Here is a 23871-nt window from a genome sequence, read left to right as displayed (position 1 = left end):
AACGTTACAGCAAACGCAATCATTTGATAGGAATACGCAAGGAAACACATATCTGTGAAATAAACATTTGGAAGATCCATCTTGATACAAAGATAGCAGGTATTCCACATGCACCGATTGTTTTCTTCTTCCTGGAGGCGGGCCTTACTATGCTCGAGGGCCACCGTGACGCGCGAAAGCTGTCAATCTCAAAGACAACTGACAGATTCCCTCAGAGATATTAACGTTACATATTATTTGGATAGGATTCCCTTAAAGAAACGTCATAAATGTAAGTTATTTTATCATTGAAAATGTCATTACATTAAAGTAAATTAACACTGTTTGATAACACAACAGTGTGGTGATGCAAGTTAATTCTGGAAAAAAGGACAGTTAAGAATGAATAATTAGAAGAATGAATGACAGCTAGCTAGCCGCTAGCTAACACCCAGTGGACGTAAACGGTCACCCAGTGGGTGATATGGGTCACACATAAACTAATAGCTTATTTGTCAAATCACATGTTTGAATTTTCAGATGAGTTTTAAAGACTGGCTGATCAAGAGAAGAAAGAATTAATAATTGACAATAAATGTCAATAATTGTTTTAAATATTATACTTTTATTATGTTCAATAAAAGTGTATTTTCCTAAATCCTGAGACACCTCATAAGCTAGATATACATTTCCCCTGCTCATTACTGTGCTAAAATGTACTGTATGTACTTAGGTCTCAAGAGCCTTCTGGTGCCTGCAGACACATAGAAACCTCCCGGCAGGGCGTGCTTTACAAGCACACAAAAAAAAATTTGTGCAAAAAATTTTTTCCGCACGCGCGTGTTTCACCTCCGCTGCTACAACTCCATCCTAGGGGAAACACTGATAAGGCCCAGGTTGAAAATAACCGTAATTATCCTTTAAACTGCTTGTAAAAATGGGTGGATTATTGAAAACACAATAGCTTAAACTTTAACCAGTCAAACCAAGTCAAGTTTTAATATACAATCCCTGGGATCCAAGCACAAAGAGGCAACCGGTGGTGTTGGGAGTCTAGTCTGGTCCGGATTTTTCAAAATAAAAGCCGTTTTAGCAAACATACCACCTAATGTAGAGGCGATATTATGTGAATACTGCGGCCTGTGATTAAATGCTTCACACATAACAATAGAACTCTAATAGAGCTCCCCATTACTCAATTTCATCATGGCTTTACAAGCATCACCTTTTGTCTAGTATTAATCATTAACAGTATTATTCATTACTTCATTACTTTACAATGAAAATTGATCCAACTATGTTGAACATTTGACACAATTGGTTGGACCATTTACAGCTGGACATTTTGCTCAGTGTATGCTCAGTTTTTTGAGATATATATTGTTATTCTTTTACTGTTTTTTATTACTCTGTAAAGCACTTTGAACTGCGTTTGTATGAAAATGTGCTATAAAAATAAACTTGGCTTGACTTGACTATGTACAGAAAAAGTGATAATATACAAGGCACATTTAACAATTTACAAATATAGACAAGGCAACAGTAAACATGTCAGGAATGCCAGGAATGATGCAGTCCCCCTTTGGGCCATCAGTGCAGTTTAAAAAGTGCCAGAATGGAGCAATGAGACGCATCATTCACATAAGTTTAGTGAAAAGCAGCATCCAAGACATGGTGTGTGACTTTTTAATTAAACAAATGTCGTAGCGCCCCCCTTAGGCCAATCAGTGTAGTTTTGAAAGTGCTGGCATAGAGCAAAGACACGCATCATTCCCTGAAGTTTCGTCAAAATCGGATCAACGGACGGACAGTCGGCTGGACGAACAGGCGGGCCGGGGCCGACCCATAGTCCCTTGTCCGATTTTCATTGTGAACATGGAGGCATCAGGGTGTCTCAGTGTTTAGTACTGTGGCCTCACAGCCAGAAGGTCATGAGTTTGATTCCCGGTCCTTTCTGTGTGGAGTTTGCAAGTTTCTCTCTGTGTTCTGCTGGGTTTCCCCCCACAGTCAGGTGGACTGGAGACTCTATATTGTCCATAGGTTTGAATGTGAGTGTCTGTCTATCTGTGGTAGTCCTGTGATGGACTGGAGACCTGTCCGGGGTGTCTTAACGCACGCTGGGACAGGCTCCAGCCCCCACCACCACCCAGAAAAGGATTTCGCGAGTAGGGAAAACGAATGAATCCTTACCTGTCCTCCCCCTGTGTCGTCCTCCTCCCAGGCTTCCCGGCGACGGCGTACGGACCGGTGGCGGCGGCGGCGGTAGCGGCGGCTCGTGGCTCAGGTAGGGGGACCCGTGGAAGAGGCGGCGGCTACACGGCATACGGGCAGAACGCAGGGGCAGGTAAACGCTCTGTCGGTATTCTGTGTGGCCTGACGCTCTCTCCATGCTGTTTTCTCACTTCTCTAGCCTGCCTTCGCTCCCCCTCAACCCCCCCCCCAGCCTCACACACACACACTAACATGCTAACATATGCTCTATACATACACACTCCTTGTAAAGTGAAGAGAGAGGGGTGGATTTCAAAGTTTCCTCTCTCTCCTCACTTTGGCTACAAGGTAGCATCATAGGTGCTAGTTGTCTGAAGAGCTTCTGTACCTGCCAGCTCTGTACACTATAGATGGATTTTGATTATTACAATGTCTAAAAGGTTCTTGGAAGTGATTTAAGTTTTTTTCTTCTGCTGGTTTGCTTTACATTGAACGTCGCCCAGCCTTTAAGTGACATATCCAAACCTAATGTTCACAAACATCACTTAAGCTTAATTACTGTCAAAATAATGCAACCTTCAGTCATTATATTTCAGCCAGGATTTTGACTTGTCAACCTAAAAAAAACCTCCTGAGACTTTTCCTGTCAAGCTAATACAAAGAATAGCAGAATCCTGACTCCCACTCAAATTGGCTTCCTCTCTTTGCCTGATTTCTCCTCCCTGGCTCCACTGATTCACCAGCCCAGTAGCTTAATCAATCATTCAGACTCTGCCCGCCACCACACAGATATATACCTAAACAAACACTGGGAGAAAAACAGGCAGCAGAGCTCAGTCTAGATTGACAAATGACAAAAAACAAAACAAAATGGCATTATGGCTCCTTGAGACAAAACTGCATTATGCCTAGATACATACAGTATCTGTACCAAGTTCCAGATCTCTATGACTAATGGCACGGTGGGTGTCAGCCTTAGACTTTGAGGGGTTATTATATGGGAAATGGGCCAATCAGTACCATTCTTTGTGTCTAGGTTGAGTCACCAGGACTAGATAGATTTACCAATCTATGACTGAGTTATTGCATTGAATACATAATAATAATAATAGGTAGATTCCTATTCAGTGGTAACTTAATAAACCTGGTTACATCACCTATACTGAGTTAGTTTTTTATTTTTAAAATGTATGAGTCTACAAGCCACCAACAACTCTTCTGTTACTAAAAGGTCCATCTTCTTACTTTGTATAATACTGATCGTCTACTATCACTCAGTGTAGTGTATGCTCAAGTGTTAGCATGGAGCCTACTATCACTCAACATAGTGTATTTTTAAGAGTTAGCATGGAGCACCATCACCAACAAGCTACTGGGTGATGTTGGTGTCTGTGTTCTCATCACTTAATGGCTAAGTTGACCAATGGGATAATCACCCATAAACTTGGTGTATTCCTTTAACCTTAAAGCTGGGGTAGGCAACTTTGGAAGAATTTGAAAGTACACAACAAAAACATGCTGCTCCCTCCAAACGAGGCTCAGGTGTGTGCATGACAGCGGGGGCAAACTTAAGAAATTCGAAATATTTTACGCAAAATACAACTCTGCCATCTCAATCTAGTTGTAACTAAAACATTCACCAGCAAAAATATTTTTTTGTCAGAATAGATTAGCCATTGCGTTTAAAAACACACATTGCTACAAACCTAGGTTCACTCTACACTGGAGAGAGAGTGAGCCAACTCGGGCAAACTTGATAAATTCCAAACCTTTTGTGCAAAACATAGCTAGGACAAAAAAATATTTTTTTTGTCACACATAGATTAGCTACCTCAGTGGCAAAGCCTACCTAACGCTGGTTGACTGACCTGAATGTGGCTCCTTCCTGATGAACAGATCTTGTGCAGTGGGGAAAATTGATTTACACAACAAGTTTATTCCAGTCCCAGTATTCAGTTTGGATTATGGCTGTTTCATGTCATCTCTTTTGTGGATATACGTTTTCTCACTGCAGTTTGCAGGTAGGTCAGAACTAGATTGAGCTATGTGCGCGTGTGATTGACAGGCAGTAGGGACGCCTCCTTGCGGAAAAGCTGTCATGATTGGTTGCTAAGATCCAGGCGTCCTGAGATTTCGGAGTGGCTGGTGACAGGGCCTAGGACAGTCACAGAGACCGGATATTTTCTCAGAGCATTTGATCTATTCGTAGCTGTCGGCATGTAAAGAGAAATATTACCAAATAAATTGCCTACCCCAGCTTTAATGCATGCAATGGAGAGGTGGCTTAAATGTGTGTATAAAATATGCACACAAACTCACATGCACCCACATAGCCCAGTTGTATGGCCTCAACCAGTCTCAGGGGCAGCTCTAAGATGGTAAACACTGAATCTGTAGCGCCTTGTTTATGTGCATAATAATGTTAAATTTTATGTACTGACACAAGAACTCAATATGCTCTTTCATGTAGAAAAACAAGAGATTGGCTACACATTTATTACTTAGTTTTGGGAGGTCCGAATTAGAGATCTCCATTGTAAAATGTTTTAGTATAGGACATACAATTCATCATCGAGAGGTTTTATTCATGTAAAATACCTAAAGGAAAGTGTAACAGTAACACAGTAATACAACAATTTTCAATGAATAAACTCATTGTCACTTGATCACACCACATGCCAAGGAGTCAGTCATGGGCAGCCAGCTTTTGCCTTGGACTCAGTCTACTGTAGTGCCACTTAAGCAGAGATGTCATAATATGCTAGTTCTCCAACATTAATCAGGTATGAATATAGAAAATAACTCAATCCGACAGGAAAAAAATGTAAGCCTGTGTTAAAGGAAAAATCGAACCTACAACACTTTAACGCTATTAAGAGAAGAACTATTGGCAATATACCTTGCTATTTTGTTGGTTGTTGCTGTATTTTTGTTATTCCTGCGGATAACTGACCCAACGTAGACATTGTAACATCACAGCTACAATGGAGTTTGATAGCAGAAAATGTTTCAGTGATCTAAAACATCAAGATAAACGTCAGGTTTTGGTGTCAGTCCCTCAGAATCAAAGAGCGAGGGCTTCTTTCTAGAGCCGCCATTTTGCACCAGGAGACGTTCAACAGTCATACAGGGAGAAATCCATCGTAGAAAAGGAGAGAGACCAATTTCTCCACCCACAGGAGCAGAAAATAGACCAGAATACAATGCAACAAGACATTTGTTTTGAGTAAGGGGCATGACACTCACTTTTTCTCAATTGGGAAAACTCGCTCTCTTGCTCTTACTATGCTATTGCTCTTGCTCTTTCCACCTACAAGTGTAACCTGAGTAGCACAAGTTCAGGCACATTCTCTCTGGGTTATCATAAAGCATTCTGGGAAACATAGGAAATCATTAACTTGAAGGATAAGGCCTTCTTTTCCTTGTTTTTGCCTTTGAGACGATCGACAATGTTCAAAATTTCATCACTTACTTCACTGTAGAGCTTTACATACCTCCAATTCCCCAGGAGCAATGCTCTCCAACACACACTTAGAGGGCCAATGCACTCTCCAACAGTTAAACCCAAAAAGACACAACATTTTCAACACAATAATAGCAGTTACAAATATCTATAAATAGCTGTGATTGAACAATTATCTTGACATTTCCATCATAATAGTCCATTTGATACTTTTTAGCGTTGCTCACAGACGTTTATTTTGCTGGCTGCCAGTTTTCTGCTGCATTCACGGCTTCCTTATATCACAAGAAGCAAAACAACAGGCTTTCATTGCTTAGCTTGACAGTGTTCTTTACTTGTATTTATGAATTTAAAATCAACCACAAACTACAGCAGATATTTCTCACTTTTTGTAAGTGCAGTTGATGGCATTAGTGTGAATATAACTGATAATTTAGATTTTTAATACCTTGGACTGTTTATATCAGTGGATTCTCTGCTATATTTTGTCCCATGTGTTGACACTTTTGCAATTCGTGCTGCCAGATGGAAGATATCGGTGCTCGCAAGAATGTTTTCCCAGTCGGCAGCTCGTATTTACAGAACATCTGATATGACACAAATGCAGTATAAGAGTACTTGAAAAGTCTACTTGCCAACTAGCTCACACTAGGTAAAATAACACATTTAATACCGCAATATATGCAAGTTTCAGGTTATGGATAATCAAAAAATCTGATGTTGGCAGGTCCCATTGTAGTTGGGTGATTTTGTGTTGGAAAGGATGTGTTTTAGTCGCTTTTTGGGTTTGACTGTTGGAGATTGTGTTGGCTCTCTGGGTGTTTATTGGAGCAAACTGGAGGTGTGTAAAGGTCTACAGTGAAGTAAGTGATGACATTTTGAATACAATCAATTGTTATGATGGTAAAAACTAGGAAAATACAGCCCAGCTCGAAAATAACAAGAATTTTCCTATATGGAGAAATAGATGGGGCAAGTAGAGAGAAAGTGGGTACACCAAAAAAGTAAATTACAACACTTCATCACAAAATAACTGCTGGAATGCATTGAACATCACTAATTGGTGATATACTGTATAACAGTGTAAGATTATCCCAGTGTGGAATTTACTTGAACATATGAAATAAGATTTATTTTTGTTATCATACTGTAGTGGCTTATAGGGGATCAGCAGTGTAAATAAGGCACAGTTACCTTTGAGCAGCTTAAGTCCCAGTATGGGTGTCTTGTGTACTTGCATCACCAATGTGGTTTTATCATGCTTCTAAATTCTGTTTGTCACAGTTAATTGGAGAACTTGGAGGTCTTGTGAGATTACCTGTGTAAGATATAATCATTTTTTACGCTGCTTTCTGTTTTTTTATACGAGTAGAATGGAATATATTGCCATTAGGTGTCATTCTCTCTAATGTAAGCCCTAGCATGATTTCACGTCCTGGAGCAAAGATACATTTCTCCAGAGATGAGAAAGGAGGGAGACAGAATTAGCAGCTGGAGGAACTCGTACAGCGCTTGCACAATGGAATAAATGCAGCCATGACTCGGCGACACCTTTACAAATCATTTCACTAAAAATCATTCCATCTTTTAACTTTTTTGACCATCTCTGAGAGTTTGTCTTTGAATGATGCGCTGCTTAGTCTACTTCTAAGGAGGAAATGAATGTCAAATAAAAGGTTAGACTTCATTCAGTCGACCTCAATAAGTAAACAATATGCATTATAAATGACTCCGTTTCTTGGTGTTGACTCAGTTAAACCATCATGAGTCACACTGGATTTAGCTCATATCAGTGGTAGCAGAGTAAACACACACACACGCACAACCATACACAACCATACACACACTAGTTTCATAACATACCTTTCATAACATAGCTGAAATTTACCTGGCTAACTTTAGCTTGCATGATGCTCAGTTGCCACTTGCTGTTGTGCTTCTAAATAATATCTGTGAAATGGCCTTGCCTCGCTGTTGGGATCTAATGTCTTGTGCTGTGCTAACCGAAGGATAAGATTAGACCAGTACACTGTGCCTTTACCGAAATTCAAAGTAACATTTCGGTCAACTGTGCTTGAGCAGCATACTTCAAAGTGCTGGTCGTTGGGATGTCGTTGGGTGGCCCCTGTGGTAGTTTACTGTCATAAAAATCAGCCATTCACTCTATAGGATTCAGCTGTTTTCTTGTGCTAACGTGAATGTAAGCGATTTCCGTGGCTAGCTTGCGAGGCTGTGGGACATCGGCGCCGCAGTTTGTTGGTCCCGAAAGGACTGAGTACGGCTGTTTTATAAGGCAATGAGTGTATTCATTCCATGCACACTGGCACTGTGTCTGCAATGGCATTCTCTTAAAATCTCTCTTAAACCTCCACATTGCCAGACTAAACAGTAGTTGGATGATATTGGTCTTTAGCGCTCTGGAGTGTGATAAAACGCACTAAAGTTCAAACTGTTGTCTTAGCTTCAGCGACACAGCCTCGCCTACAAGAAACACGGCAGCCATCTCACTGTCTCCCAGCTCACCAGTTGGTCTATTGACTGTGTAAGAGGGATTTTCTTCCCAACCAAAAGATGTGGATATGGCAGGATTTGAAAGGTGACAGAGTGGGATGCCTTTGGCAATGACTGAAAAGCAACACAGAAGTTGTTATACGCTTGAGTCGTTGACAGCGGGGTGCCCCACCTTCATATTCCCCTAACAGAGATTGGCCCTAGGGCATTGTGGTCTAGAATAAAGACTCTTGTTCACCACCTGCAGGGGAAATTTCATCTGGCTTGCTTCAATAGCCAATAGTACCTAACAAGAAAGTGTCAAGGGTGCTTTAGACTTTAATTTCATCGTTCTTTTTCTTGAAGCATTGAATATTACCGGAGTATAAGCTCTACAAACGCCTAGAGATAAAGAAAGAGGGGGCCTGATTCAGACCCTTAAGCGCTGCCCAATTGACCTTATTTACATGCCGGCCATTTTGAACACTCGGGGTGGGACGCTCGAAGATTGTCATATATGTATAAGTAGCGTTACTTCAACACATAAATTACTTCTGATCAAATTAGCTAGCAATCCCAGAAACAACAACCACACCGACTACTTGAATTTAACAGACGTAATTAGCTAACTTACTAGTTAGTGAACTACTAGCTACCTTGGCTATATGCTAGGTAGCTAGCAATAATGGCCCAAATATTTTAAAATGTGAACCTATCCTTCTGGATTCTTCGGATCTATTTGTTTCTAATATGTTATTAAGTAGGGAATCTGTGAAATGAGAAATGTTTGTATTATGCATCTTGGTACACAACAGTAGGGTTAGGGACGCTGTGTGAATAAGGTCAATGGAGCTTCAGTCTGTTTTTACACTCCATATCACGGCCCTGTTTCAAACCCTGGAGTTAAATGCAGGAATATGCAGCCTCCTGCAAGATGTACTCTTGAGGTGCTGAATATGTAAATCAAGACATGTCCACCTTCACATCATGATATGCAGATTCTGACTCTGACTGAAGACCATTTATAAGCTCATTTCCTTACGCACCAGAAACCCTGCAATGTGTCTAGGGCTCCCATCAGTTTCCTGATCTAAAATCTGGAAATCTGCTAATCTATGAGTACGTACCAAAAATATGACATAGGTTATATGTTGAATCACAAAAACTTTAAAGCTGCAAATTATTAATCATTGGGTGTAAAACTGTTGCTTGCTGAATATCATAACATTGAATAGTCGGTGCCCCCAAATGGCATGGAGTGGTGACTGTTTGAATTTTGAGGACTTCATTACCCATAAATCCTGTAATTTAGGCAAATAGTGTGAATCCACAGCTTCTCAGTTAGTGGGGGTGGGACGCTCTTCTCTGTTACAGCCCCACATTGTGATTTAGGCTGATAAGACGGTTGGATTTTAACATAAAAATTTGGACTAGCGCAGCTTTAATTCACAATATGAACTGATGATGATGATGTCAGTCCACTAAATCAGAAATATTTCGAATGCGCTTTTACGCATAGACTGTCTCTTCTCTTGCCTGAATCCCCCGACCCATACTCATACTCTTACCATACTCCAGCCAACATCCCTCAATGTTACTCCAGGTGAGATTCATCCTTTCCTTCCCGATGACAGGTGCTGCCTCAGCCGAATGTAAGGCGCACAGTATATAAATGCAGCGCCTCAGCAGAAAGACATGACATGGAGAAAAGTCTGCCTCCTGATTTTCCGCCGTACCTGTGGGGACGACAAAGAACGCAAGGTTTTGAATTAGCCCATGCGCAAGTGAAGGCATGCCCAAAATCCTCAGTAGTCTAAGTCCGAATAGGAACAGCTCAATCTGCACAGGACCCACAAAGCTTTACACAGTCTGAACTGGGCCCCATAGCGTACGACCAAGGAATGGAAACGGGGTCAACAAAAAAAATCTGACAGAGACAATAAACTAACTCAACAGGCAGACAGACAGAAGCATTTTTATATCCGTCCTGTTAGGCTCCAGCAGCCACAGACAAGTGGATTTTGGTTAGTTTGAACTGGCCTTTAGAGATCTCTGACTCATGATATCCTCCAACTGCTTTGCTCACACCTCCGTCCACTCTCTCCCTGTCCTCTTCATCCCTTCATCATTGTTTTCTCTTTTTCCTCCATCCTGTCCTGTATATTTCTCTCTCTGGTCGGTATAGGTTCCTGTCTTGCCTCTTCTTGTAATTCGGTGTCCTGTGTGGGTGTGGTCTTGACTTGCATGCCACCCAACTTTTCATAGCGTTTCCCTGTGCTCTGGTGTTGGCTTTTACAAGGAACCGATTGTAAGTCATTTGCATAGCAGTCATTATTAGATATAATGTTCTTCTTGACAAGCTCAGAGCCGGGCTCTGGAGGAGCCATATGGATTGCTGAACCCTTTACTGTGGCGGATAGCAAAAGCAGCATGCAGCCTCTTTGCTGCTGATTTCTGTGGCAAAGGCAGCTGCAAAGGCAGCTCCCCCAGAGGAGGTGGCAGTTGTGCCTGATTGGCAGCTTAGAGCTGAAGCATTGTGGCACTCAATGCCTGGCAGGAGATGATTGTGATTATGATGGGCTGACTGAACTCTGTGCTAGTGCAGCCTGAACTTTCCTTCAGTCATCTGGCTGTAGATAATGCAGTATCTCCTCATGACCTGAAAGCTTTTTTCCCAGCAAAATATCCTTTTTTTACACAGAGATAACAGACTTGTTAAAGGATGCACGATCATCTCATAATTAGGAAGATTCAAAATGAACGCCCACCAAGCACCAAATGCCAGCAAACTTTGTCATAACATTTCAATGCCTCAGTTATATACGGTTTTCTGTCTTTGTCTGTTCTTTAACTTTGTCCCTACTGGCCACCGTACACCTCTCTCTGACCACTAGCCAATCGCATCAAAGCAAAACAGTAACTCTGTATCAAACCGGCTCTTTGGCTGCCAGTTATACCGCTCTACACAAAGCGGTAGGTGAAAGTTAACAAGCCTAACATTAGTTGAGACTTAACGTTATTGCCATGTAGCAAGTTACTTCATGATGAAATACAGATTTGACCCTAAATCAGTTCTTGTCTCTTTATTGATTTCACACAGCACCTGATTCTATACGCGAAATCGGTTGACAAATTTCTAGGAAAAATGCATATCGCTTAAAAAAAGATATTCTTAGCTTGTGTTCTTTTTTTAGCTTGGCATGTGAGCCAAAAAGTTAATTTCAGGCACTGCTCATCATCAGCCATGGTACACACCACACGGCAGCAAAGATACACAGCGTTTGGCCTGACACTCGCCTTACCTCCACATGTCATATTCGGCCCTTACCAGTGCCACGCTGTCGTCCAGGCGTCCGTCAGGAGGAGCCGCTGTGTCGAGTTAAACTAGGCCACGCTAGCCCCGCCTCCTCCCCTCCCCTCCCTGCCCCGTCCTGGGGAAAAAATGTGGAAATATTACCTCCTCTTTGCGTCCAGCCTGTCTGTGCCGCTGATGAAGATGGATACATGAGCGAGCTCCTCTCAACGGCGGCTCGCCAGTGGCCCCCGCCGCTGTCCACCTTTTATTCTCCTGCTGTTTGTTTTCTTGAAAGAGTATGATGGATTGTGTGTGTGTGTGTGTGTATGTGTATGCATGTGTACACTGTAGATGTGTCTTGCGTGTCTTTGCATTTGCTTCATTTGTTTGGGTGCTTTGTGTGTGTGGCAGTTGGATGTTGTCTGTGGTGTGTGTGTGTGTGTGTGTGTGTGTGTGTGTGCACGTAGATCTAAATGTATACTAGATTAAGGCAATGGCAAATTTAAAAACGTGTGATGGGAGGAAAGGCGGTGCTCTTTAATAGACCTCCAGCCTATACACTCTATCATCTGTTAGATATCTTCATACTGGCTTATCTGGGCACTAAATGAGCTGCCATTATTTATAGATTATTTATGAACTGCCATCTCGGGCTGAAAAGAAGTGGTCTTTTTGTTAATTAGCCTCCGATTCAGCTGGAAAAAGGCCCTCCTTTCCGACGGGGAGTAAAAAGCCACCGCAGGCGGAAACAGAGCGAGGGCCCCCGTTCGTTTTTTTTTTTTTTAAATGCCGTCGGAGGAAATTAAGCTAATTGCAGCCGAGAAAATAATCCAACAGTCATTTTCGAAGCACGTGCGAAAAGCGTATCGACGTCTTTATTTCGAGAGGGAGAGAGAGCCAAATAAAGCGTTTTTTTTTGGGGGGGGGGGGGTTTGTTTTGGGGTTTTTTTGTTTTTTTTACAAGGGAGTGTGATTTTGTGCCACGCGGGCTCGGGCAAAACGCGCTCATCTTTATGCATCTGTATTCGGAAGATTGCAAGGTCAGTGTTCGCGAGCAGAAAGGAATACTTTGTCGGAGAGGACACGCACACGCACACACAGCTGCACTCCCCCCCCACACACACACTCCCTCCCCCTACTCCCCCCAGATGGACTCACTGCCTCTGACAGTTTTGCCCCCAGGCAGGTGATTGTGCAAAATGTTATTTCCAAGGTTGGCACTGCCTCCACCCCCCGCACCCCCCCTCCACCCCACACTCCCCACCTCCACACACTCGCGTGTACTCCTTTTGTATGTAAGGTCTTTTTTTTTTTAAATGCCAGCCTCTTTTTTTTTTTTTTTTTTTGCTTACATCAACAAACAAATAGTGTGAGTAATTCTGCTGACAGGACAGGTGTTAAGCATTTTCCCCTCCATTAGACACATTCATGCGACAGTGTCGGGTTGTGTGTGTGTGTGTGTGTGGGGGGGGGGTGGCGGCGCTGTCTTCGGGGACGGCTTTTTTTTTGGTAGACTCTGCCGTTTTGTTTTTTTTTCAAGGGGAGGAATTTAATTGATGGTGACACATGACAAAAATCACAGGTTACAGGGAGAGACGTTCAGGCTTTGAAAAGAACTGAAAACACAGTCTCCGTAATTCAGGATTTATGTCTTGACGTGAGGCCGTGATTCTTTTCATAGAGCGCCATTGTAATTTTCCTAACTCATCGCAATGCACAGCAGCATCAATGCAAATAAAGGATGTAGGATTTTTTTTCTTCTTTTTTCAGAATACAACATTGCAATAAAGTGTGTCGACCTAAACTCTCTCTTGCTTCATTGCATACTTTAGAACGGTCCATTAAGTTGGTTTAGTAGTTGGTGTTTTTTCCAACTTTTCTTTTTGTTGTTGTAATAGAGAGCGACACACAAGAAATATTTGTATTCTACTTGACTGAGAATTTACCCTTGAGAATACAATCTTTACCCTTCATAAATTGGGACTTTATAAATCATGATCTTATAAAAGAATATTGAATTATTTGATATGTATATATTCTTATACTGTTTTTAAGTGTTTGCTAAAGAAAGCCAGTGGTGCAGGAAGCAACAGTTAGTCATGCTCCAACTGTCTTTTCTCCTTAGACAAGACAAAAAGTAAATAAATAAAAATATAAAATAAATAAAATATATTATATGTAACAAAATAAATTGTATGTACAAATCCAGTTATTTTTGACCATGCAATAACAGGTTTGTTTGTGCTGCATGTCCACTATTAGATGAATCCAGAACAGGGTTAGTACAGTATGCATCCTATCTGCTTTACTAGACACAGTTGGACTAAATGTCCCTTAAAGATTTATTTCCTGATGTCCTTTTTTATTATTCTGCCCATTTATAGCTTCACAGCTTTTATCAGCTTCATCGGAAATAGCCTGTTTTTGACAGCTTTGTTTCTTTAGTCTTAAACTCAGTTCTACACGGCGTTAAAAAAGGTCTTAGAAAGTCTTAAATTTGTCTGTCTGAAACCTGCAGATACCCTGTCTAACAGCAAGCTATAAATTCCAATGCAACATGGCGTATTGATGGTTTAATGAATGAACTCCTTTCTCAAAAGTTGTTAATTTGAGTTGCCCTCTAAGCAGTCTTTGCGTGGTGTGTAAGGGGAGTGATAATCAACATAAATAATTCACTGGGAATGATTCAGCCAGCCCCGCGCTGCTTTGCTGTTGCCACAGCAACTCACATCCATTCATTTGTTTTGCAGATGAGTTATTACCCCCTATTAGAAAAGAGCATGTGCACGCGTGCATATGAATATGTGTGTGTGTGTGTGAGATGACGCGTCGCCTTGTCCACTGTCATCAAAGCTAATTTGATGATTATTGTTTAGTGGAAGTAAGAATGCAAAAGAACAGATCCATGCATTATTCATATTTCAGGTAAAGGGCGATGCGAGTTTACATTGAAAACACTGAGGACGGATTAAAGGAAAAGATGGGAATGTGTGGGATGTCCATCATAAATCATTCTTCTTCTCCTCTGCTTTTCCTTTGCCCTTTCTTGTCTGTTTGAATCCCCTCACATGTCAAACTGCTGAAACTAGAGGCTCACAGTACCCACCGGTGTTAATTTTCACGCCATTTTTTAAATTGAGCCGCAGTCTTTGCCTTTTGATGAAAACGTCCTTTAAGTTCAGTCCGATTTCAGTCGTGTCATATCAGCTCGGTTACTCACAAACTAAAATGGCATATGATTTTCGTCAACAAAAATAACATCATAGCGGATGGAAATAGATGGAGGAAGATTGGTGCCGCCGCATTAGCGCAGAGTACATTTGCAACATTTAGACGTTTACCGAACTATGTGGAGACTCGGGAGCCGCGTTTGCCTCCGCTAGTCTGCGAGAGCAAATGCAAGAGTCTGTGATTTGATATTCTAAACTACGCTCTTTCTAAGTTCAAAAATGGTTAGGATCGTTATGTTCATGGTCTCCCACAGAGTTTTTCAATTCGCCGTGTTTTGGTCATTAATCGAATGAAATAAAACAAATTCTACTATCGTGGTGGTGGAGAATTTCACACTTCTCACCGATGAAATGAAAAGAGCTGTTCATCAACAAGCGTTCTGGTCATTCATCTTGTGACAAGATCAGCCCTGGAAGTCATACAGTATATTGAACTGTCTATATAAAAAGCCTATATGTCAACTACTGTATATTAGCAGGCATGGGACTTCAAAACACCTCTCTTCCCCACATACCGTTTCCTACACTCTCTGCAATATTTACAATAGCCATTCTTATACATTCTCTAATTGGGGATAATTTCTGGTGAATTACGGTCCAATAATACAAATAAACTCTTGCTCATTTTGCTGGTGGCCCCCCGGAGCCCCCTTACGGACCCCTAGCGGTCCCCAAACCCCACTTTGAGAACCACTAAATACCTGCAGCCCAATTCAGCTCACACACTCTAACATGTGAAGATAGAAGCCAGTTTAAGTCTGCCATACTGTAGAAGTAGATTAATATAAACGCTAGATTAACAAGGTTTTGTCCCATGCATACTATTCAGCAGACAACTGATCCTCGATTAGTCCTCCTACTCCAAGCACAGCATGATCTTAATAAGAGAATTCACATTGTAATGCAACGTATTCCCCATTCAAGGTGCAGGTATATCTAAAGCTCTTTATTTTCTGTTCTAGATAAGCAGGGCTCTACTCTTTTATCAGCCTAGATGTAAAGTGTCAATGAGCAGTGTAATAGAAACAGCCAGACAGCCTGTTTTGCCTCTCTGAGGCCCTGCAGCAACAAATCTCCTCAATATGTTTCCTAACAACAGATAAAACATTCCACTGATTTATTCATATGTTTGTCTCATTCCCTAGGCCTTGATGATGATGCCCTCTGCTGAGTATTAAGCTATTTGTAATGGCAAGAAGGACTCGTGTGTGTGTGTGTGTTGGTGCTCATGTGTGTGCGCTTGTGTGTGTGTGTGGGGCTCCTCTTTCATCCTCCCAGCAGGTCGTGACACTCCCAGATGGGTGGCACCGACAGCACCCACCGGGAGCCCGCTGCGCCGGGTGTCAGTCGCGGCGCGCTCCCAGCCGGGGCGGAAAGGTGGCGGCGGCGGTGGTGCTGGCAGGGGGACGTGGCAGTAGAGGCCGGGGGCAGCCAGCCAAGGGGTTGGGGGTTTTCGGGGATGTGGGGGGGTGGGGGGGGGGGTTAGTACAGATGTGCAGAGACCCCCAAAACATCTGTTTACCCACAGCACACACAGACAAGGCAGCAATCGTGCCGTTGGGTTTGTTCCCTCGCGTTTGGCACAGAGAGGCTGTAGGCTGTAACACCTGATAGTGGAACTACTTGTCAAAACGGATGGAAAAAAGTCATAATCCATGATATTGTCATATAAATAAATATCGGTTTCACTACTGTCTTATCACCAATTGTTATAACACAATAGTGATTCAACCTATAGCCAGTTTTACATTTTTTACACAAAAGAACATTGTTGCAAACGGTTCTGCGCGTCCTCCTCGAAGAATTCTCTAAGCCCATTGTGCGTCCATGTGACAGACATTTGTACGTAGCCAATGAAAATGTCGAATCACCCCGAAAGGGATCAAACGTACATCCAAAGCCGTTGGACGAAACGTTTCATACCGTTGGGAACGAACGTTTTGCACCGTAGCAAAACGGCGCAAGGTTTGAACGCGTCCCTGGTGTCTAGCAGGTCTTTCCTGGGAAATTCTCGGGTGTTTTAAACAGTGCCTTGTGAAAGCCAATTGGATTCAAGAGGTCGCATTCGAATGTAAATCCACTGCGGTCCAAGTCAACACTCTCCTCCTAAGCTTCTTAAAGCAGTGGTTCTCAACGTGGGGTCCGGGGACCACCAGGGGTCCTTGAGGGGGTTCCAGGGGGTCCCCAGCAAATTGATAAATTATTAAACTTCACCATTATTTCATTTACAAGAAGTTAATGCAATTCAAGAATGTAGAAGAATGACTGTTTTGATCATAGTTTCTCTGTTATCTCTCTACATACAATACTCAATAGTCATGGGATTCTGGACAAAATCATATCTAACAATAAAAATATTCTCAGATTTGGGTCCGAGAGACAAAGTCTCATCAAATGGGGGTCCATGGCTCTAATGTGGACTAAATTAGGGGTCCTTGATATGAAAAAGGTTGAGAACCACTGTGTTAAAGGACAGGCCCGATATAGAACAGGCAGTGGTTGATGAAACATCAAAGAGGGAGTGCAGACGTGTGCTGTTGAAAAATAATGTCCCGTTCCATGTCGGATCTGTCTTTCTCAGCATCGTCGGCCTCTGCTTGGCCTGAGTTGTGGAAAAAAAAATCTAAATAGCTGCGTCAGGTTAACACAGTGCCAAAGACCTCAAACCCGTTCAGTGTTATTATACATATACGGGTTTTAAAATGGATGCCGGGGGGGGGGGGGGATTTCTGTGCCCGCAGGTTAGGGCGGCTGCCGTCCCGGTCGGGGGAAACGAGGCGCCGTCGGAGCAGCGGAGCCCCCGACCATTACCGAGGCGGCCGTCTTTGATGTGTCAAAACGTTGATTTTTAATTCAGCTCACATTTTTCACTTTCCCCGCACGCTCAAAAGTGAATCATCTGCATAACAGCTGAGAGAAAATTAGCTCGGTGCGATAATCAAGAGGCCCGTTCCCTTCTTCCAGATGGCCGCTCTCAGATTCCCTGTAATCCGTAAATGGGCGCTTTCGACGGCGTTTTATTTCACATTTTTAGGCAGACAGTGGTCTCATTATCGATGATCTCTGGGTATAATATGAGTCATTTATATCAGCGCTTTGTTAGAGGAGACCTTCACGGCTGTGGCTGACACCGGGCAGCCAAGGACTTGTTTTTCATCTGAGCGCCAACAATGCAGCCAGGTGTGTGTGTGTGTGTGTGTGTGTGTCTGTGTCTGCTGGTGGTGGTTGTGCACATTTTCCCGTCTTTGTCCACAATTGTTTAACTAAGGGAAGAGACAGAGGCGCAGGGCCTCAGTAAAGGTCTTCATTTGTTTGTTGTTAAAGATCTAATTAGAGAGATGAGAGGGAACAGAATGGGATGCCTGTCTCCGTCTAATTAGTGGGGAGATCTGAAATCTCTTTGAACCTCAAGGACACCCAGCTATTAGCCTGCACATCAAAAATGGATTAAATCTTTGTGTGTGTGCGTGTGCATGTGTGTGTTGTTTCCTTCCTGAAACAATTAAAGATTCGCCGGTTGAGTGGGCATCCCCCCCACTTGTCTACAAGTGCGCGGGGGAGAGAGGGTGTTTGCATCCTTAAAAAGTCGGAAGAAGTCCTCATTCATGTTTTTTTTGACCCGCTTATTCCTATTCAGGGTCACGGGGGGGGGAAGAGGGGAGGGGGCAATCCCATAATGCATTGGAAAGAAGGCAGGGAAACACTCTGGACAGGTCGGCAGTCCATCACAGGGTCTAACTGGATATCTCAATGGATTTGCATGAAACTTTGTGGAAAGCTTGGTCACAGGGCGAGGAGGAACTGATTAACTTTTCACACCGACTGCCCAAAGGGGGGTGTAGCAGTGGGCGTGGCTTCTCACTTCCGAACAGATTCACGGAACACCATCAGACTTAACGGCCTGTCAGCAGACAGAAGAGGCAAACCCTCCATTATTGGCCCCATGGAGAGCTCATTTCCAGTTTAGACATAACTGCCCTGCCAATTTTTTCCAAAACTTGGTCCAGCGGGAGAAGAGCAGCGCTAATGGCCACTGAACAGATATAGAGCTGATTGGATGGTCTCATGTCCTGTTTCAGGTCCAGCCATGAAAATGTGAGAATTTCTCAATGTGAAATAACTTAATGTGGCATGGAAGAAATTATTAACTTTTGGTGAAAATCCCTTCATGTGGAACTGGCGTATATTGACAATTGCGTAGTGTTGGCAGAGGTATGAGATACTGACGCTTGGTATTTCTTGGGGGTCTTTCTTGATAGCATAATTGCCTACTTTAGAATGTTTAATTAAGATCATAATATATGGTCGGTGTTTGTTCAACCTCGGTGAATTCTTTCTTTGTTGTAAGAGAAAGCGACGATATCACACAGTACTTCAGAAATATTTGCATTTTAAATACGTGACTAGCCATTTACCCTTCAGAATACCATCTTTAGTCTTTACCTGAGGGCATATGATAAGTTGGGAATCTATATTTTCTATTCAAGAATATTAAATAGACTTAATATATATGATTTACTGCATACATACTGGTTTTCATGAAAGTCCTGCATCAGCAAAGTGATATAAAAAAAAAAACCCAGTGGTGCCAGAAACAGCAGAGAACTGATGCTCCATCTGTTTGAATCTCAACCATTTCTCCTGAGACAAGCTTTGGATGTACATCAAAAAAAAAAAACACATCCCTCACAGGGTATCCACAGGATCCTTAAAAAGTCTGAAAAAGTCTTAAAATAAATTAGCAGAATTTAAGACCTTTAAAAGAATTCAAATGTCTTAAAGACCCCATGAAATGGCATCTTTACTTCCTTGATTTGATGCATTTCCCGTTGGAACAGGAAGTTGGGGCGGGACATAACGCAGTGAGGGATCATTCAAAAGTCTAAACCAATAGAATAATAATCATGGAGAGAAAGGCAATTTTATTTGATAGAAGGGACGGAGGGGTGGGACTGTTCAAACATCTCTGATGGTTTTATTGGTTGGGTTAGAGTTAGAGGTCACCATGAAATATCCACTGTTTTCCAGAAGGTAAAGGTCATGGGAGTTCATTACATGGGGACTTTAAATACAGTTAGAGGACTTATTTTTTCACCATGTAATGCCAGGGCCAGATTAAGACACAACAGAGTTAGCAGCAAAATATGCTTTACTAAACACAGTTAGACTCCATAATTAATTTCCTGGTGTCCTTTTTCTTATTCTGCCCATTTATATTGCACAGCTTTCGTTAGCTATGTTCAATCAGAAATAAGATGAAATAGGTTTTACCACCTTTGTTTCTTGTTTTGGTTTTGAAATTGGTCTTAAATTCAATTCCAAATAGCATTAAAAAGGTCTTAAAAGTCTTAAATTCATCTTTCTGAAACCTGCAGATACTCTGCTCTCCTCTTGTCTCTTCTTGTCCATGATAGCTTGAAGCTGTCATCTCAACTAGCACACTTTTCCATTAAAGGAATAGTAAAAAAAATTGTCATTATCTACTCACCCCCATGTCAGTCAAAAGTGGAGCTTGTATGTCTATCTATCACACAGGGAGTTAGCTTGCACAGCTCTGTTTCAGCTTTCTCCAAAACAACACATGTGGCTGGAGACTGTTTCTTTAGAGTTCCAAAAACAGCAAAAATGACCATAAAAGTGTTCTGAAGCCAAATGATCGCACTGTGGGTCCAAAAGTCCAATATTCACAACAACATCTCCTTATAAATATTGTAATTACGGGTACAGCGTGCTTGAACGATCCAATAAAGTGGTCGAATTTTACATGATACCCAAGATGCAAAGATGTTCACTCTTTGTTTAATTTTTAACTTTAACAACCTTTAGCCAATAAACGTATTAAAACATCAATTACAAAACTGCTGAGAATATTCTCCTCTTCATTCTGGCATTGCAGTACAAAGCAGCCCAGTACCACTTGGTTTCTAAAATACTCACCAAAAAAGCAGCCTTTGTTTCAGGGTCCATTTTGTTTCATTTCTGACTAAAAACTAGTTGAATATCCAAGACTGTAAAACTCGGAAGGACAAGCTGACAAGGGGCACATGAAGGCAGCATGACTCTTCCATCAGCTTGCAGCCACCTGGCTGAGCCTTATATGCACATACAAATTTCACCAGTGTTACAACTGACATGAGAGTGAGTAGATAATGACAAAATATTCCTTTAATGGCTTTGTTCAGTCTGCTGGAGCTGCTCGAATTGCAGTTTGTTTGCAAGCACTCATACGTTCATTCAGAAAGGATAAGTCTCAGGCAAATTTTGTCGTAATAACATCACTTACTTGTTGATGCTTAGCACATAATCCAGGACATGAATTGGTTTGTGTTCAGACTTGTAGTGGTTGGTGATATGTTGAGGTAATGGCTCTTACTTTGCAAAACGGAGAGATTGAACGAAGGGGAGTGAGGGAACGAAGGAGAAGACCGAACTGAAGTTGTGATAGAAGATCAAAAAGCATCGGATGAACTGATCTGTCCCTTCAGTATCTTCTGAATTGAATTTGAAGGTTCACATCCACAAAGGTCACTTTTAACGATGTTCTTTGATATTTTAGATGCTGAAAATTCGCGCTTCGTCATTATTCTTACTCTTCTTCTGCGTAAGGAAAGCACATCTTTTGGGCCGCTGAGGTACAATGTCTCCGTAGAAGCCCCGTTAATAGGAAGCCTTTTCAACCTGTCCCTTCTCTTGCCACATCTTGCAAACTTGCCAGTGTCACATCTAAAATTAATGAGAAATTTCTGCCCTAATCTCAGTGATTTATGAGCACAGCAAGACATAAATTATTGATCATTCTTAATCACTGCTTCCTTTTTTTATGAGGAAAAAGGTCTTCCAGTAATATTTTCCAACCCGAAGCTGTTGCATTACAGTATATCACATATTACCCAAAAGGATTAAAAGAGCTTGATTTGAGCTGATTTGTGTATTAGATAATTTAATCATTTGTTTATGTGGTGACAAAAAAATCGAATTGCAATTATTTGACAGAATATTGCAATTGTGATTTAAACTGCGATTCATCTCATCAAAAGTTTTTCCTGTCATCCATTTTTTTGAACTTTAAAATTGTTTAAAGTAATGTGACTTTGTTAAAAAAAATAGATGTGAGTGAGTGAGTATGCAGAAAGGTTTTCACCAATATTATAGTTGATTTATGGACCAAAGATTACCTGCAGCTCTAAAACACCTTGTTTAGAAATCTATTTTGGACGCTCTTCTCTCTTAAGAAATTAATTGCAGCCACTGCGATTTGGAAATTGCAGAAGTTCATATTGTGATTTAGATTTTTTTTTTTTCTCGATTAATTGTCCAGCTCTACTCTATAGTGTCTTGCTCATGAGCTCAGTGGTCATCAGGATGGATCTACCGTGAGTGTAGTCCTCCCTCTTCGGTGGTCTTTATCGTCCTTTCGTACACCGCACAATCAAAAAGAAGTTAGCAACTGGGGCATAGATTTTTTTTTTTTTTTTTACCTGGGTTGTGCTCTGGCCCACAGCGCAGCAGCCACTAACGACAGCTGGGCGAGAAGGCAGGGAGAAAAAAAACAACACAGCAACTATACAGTACAGCACCGTTCAGCCAATGAAAAAGGGAAACAATCAAGCAAGGTCATTACTGCAAAAAGTCTAAAAGTTGTCCCACAATGATGGAGTCCCCCCTCCCCTCCCCTCCCCTCCCTCCCTCCCTCCTCCCAATCCTCCCCCCCCCACCCTCCCCTGTCTCCCAGGGTTCCCTGATTATGGGTTGTATTCCGCGGCCGGGGCCGGCGGTGACGTGCGGGGAGGACCGCCCTACTCCCTGGCCGACTATGGCTCCCTGGGGCCCCAGGCCGCTGCTCAGATGCTGCCCAGTGAGCATGCCAGCTCGGCCTGCACCTCTCCCACCTCCCTCCAGCACCACCTGCACAGCCCGGACCCTTTTAAGAGCCCAGGTGTGTACCTCCACGTCTCTCTGCTACTCCTACACATTCCACCTCCGCAGAACCACCGAATGCCATGCATTTAGACCCACAGGCGGCACCCAACTCATCGGCAGCTCATTGAGAAAGAGAGAGAGGGAGAAAATTTAGATTAGACTGGGGGAGTGGGGGGGTAATGATGAAGCAGGGAGGCACTGCACTGTGTGGCAGCACTGGCAATTTGCCTGGAATGCAATGCATGCTTTTCATAGCACTGCCTTTTGAGAATTGTTCAGTTGATTTTCTGTTATTTTGTCATTATCACTCGTCATGGCTTGGACTTTCCGTGTATCGACATACCAGTACATCTCTTGTTTCTGAACTGCATCTGGCTGTCAAGGACAGGTTGTCAAATGGATTCACACTGACCCCTCTATACGTCATGCAATTATGACAAAATGTTGGTTTTAAATTGGCATACGTATAAGGATGACATACACATTTCTTTTAGTTCTACTGTACATGCATACATCCCCTGTTGGAGAATGGTTAACATATTCATGGCGATGCGCCAGAGGTTCATAAACAGATTAAGGCCCCAGATCTACTAAAGGTTTGAGCTAGTGCAACTCTGGTTTTGCACAGGGCATTTTACGGCTGAAAAAACTGGTCAATCAGGATGCCGTTGTACTTTTCTCTTTTGCTTTACTGCATTTGTGGCTGTTTCAAGGCTGGAGCATAAAATAGAGGGAGGGGAATATGGAAATTGGCAGTGGTAATTTATCAACGCTGGAGGCTCGCAATCAGCTGTTGATTGTGCATGCTATTTAAGAACTAGGGAAAGTACATCTTAAAAAATGCTACTGAAGAACTACAAAAAGTACTTCTTAAAACATGCTATTTAAGAACTAGGAAAAGCACATCTTAAAACAAAAATGATTTTAAAACAAGGAAAAGCGTGCATTAAAAGTAGTAGGGAGTAGCTACGTGGATGCATTGTTATAGTGTCAAGGAAATAGCTTATTTAACCTTTAAAAAAATGCCAATTTGGAATTGCACTTAACAATTCCAGTGGTAGGTTTGGGATTGACAGTGGTAAAATCACTAACGACAAGGTCTTTAAGGAAATCAGGGACAGAGCTTATAGTTTATAATAACTCATAATCAACAGACTGCACCATTCCAAAAGCCAGTATCCTGAGTTTTAGATTTCAAATTCCAAAGACTTTTGAGTCTAATACATAGACACATTTGATATTTGGTCATAGGCTACAACAATTTGAGTTGTACATTTATCGCC

At 42.1% G+C, this 23871-nt stretch overlaps 1 protein-coding gene across 1 annotated transcript in view; it reads left to right on the top strand.

Moving 5' to 3' along the window:
- Positions 1-23871, top strand: part of LOC139657993 (RNA-binding protein Musashi homolog 2-like) — a gene marked incomplete at its 5' end in the record, with an annotated part of 90684 nt that overhangs the window by 46575 nt on the left and 20238 nt on the right. Inside the window, 2 exons of the mRNA XM_071535993.1 lie at positions 2201-2323; positions 22401-22604. Coding sequence (XP_071392094.1) covers positions 2201-2323; positions 22401-22604 — 327 coding nt within the window. The remainder of the gene's footprint in view (positions 1-2200; positions 2324-22400; positions 22605-23871) is intronic.

The sequence above is a fragment of the Centroberyx affinis genome, unplaced genomic scaffold (genome assembly GCF_046629955.1).
Source record: "Centroberyx affinis isolate AG114_WGS23_722 - 3 ecotype Tasmania unplaced genomic scaffold, CSIRO-AGI_Caff_v1 ptg002808l_1, whole genome shotgun sequence".
Classification (NCBI taxonomy): domain Eukaryota; kingdom Metazoa; phylum Chordata; class Actinopteri; order Beryciformes; family Berycidae; genus Centroberyx; species Centroberyx affinis.
This window is presented reverse-complemented; position numbering and strand designations above follow the sequence as displayed.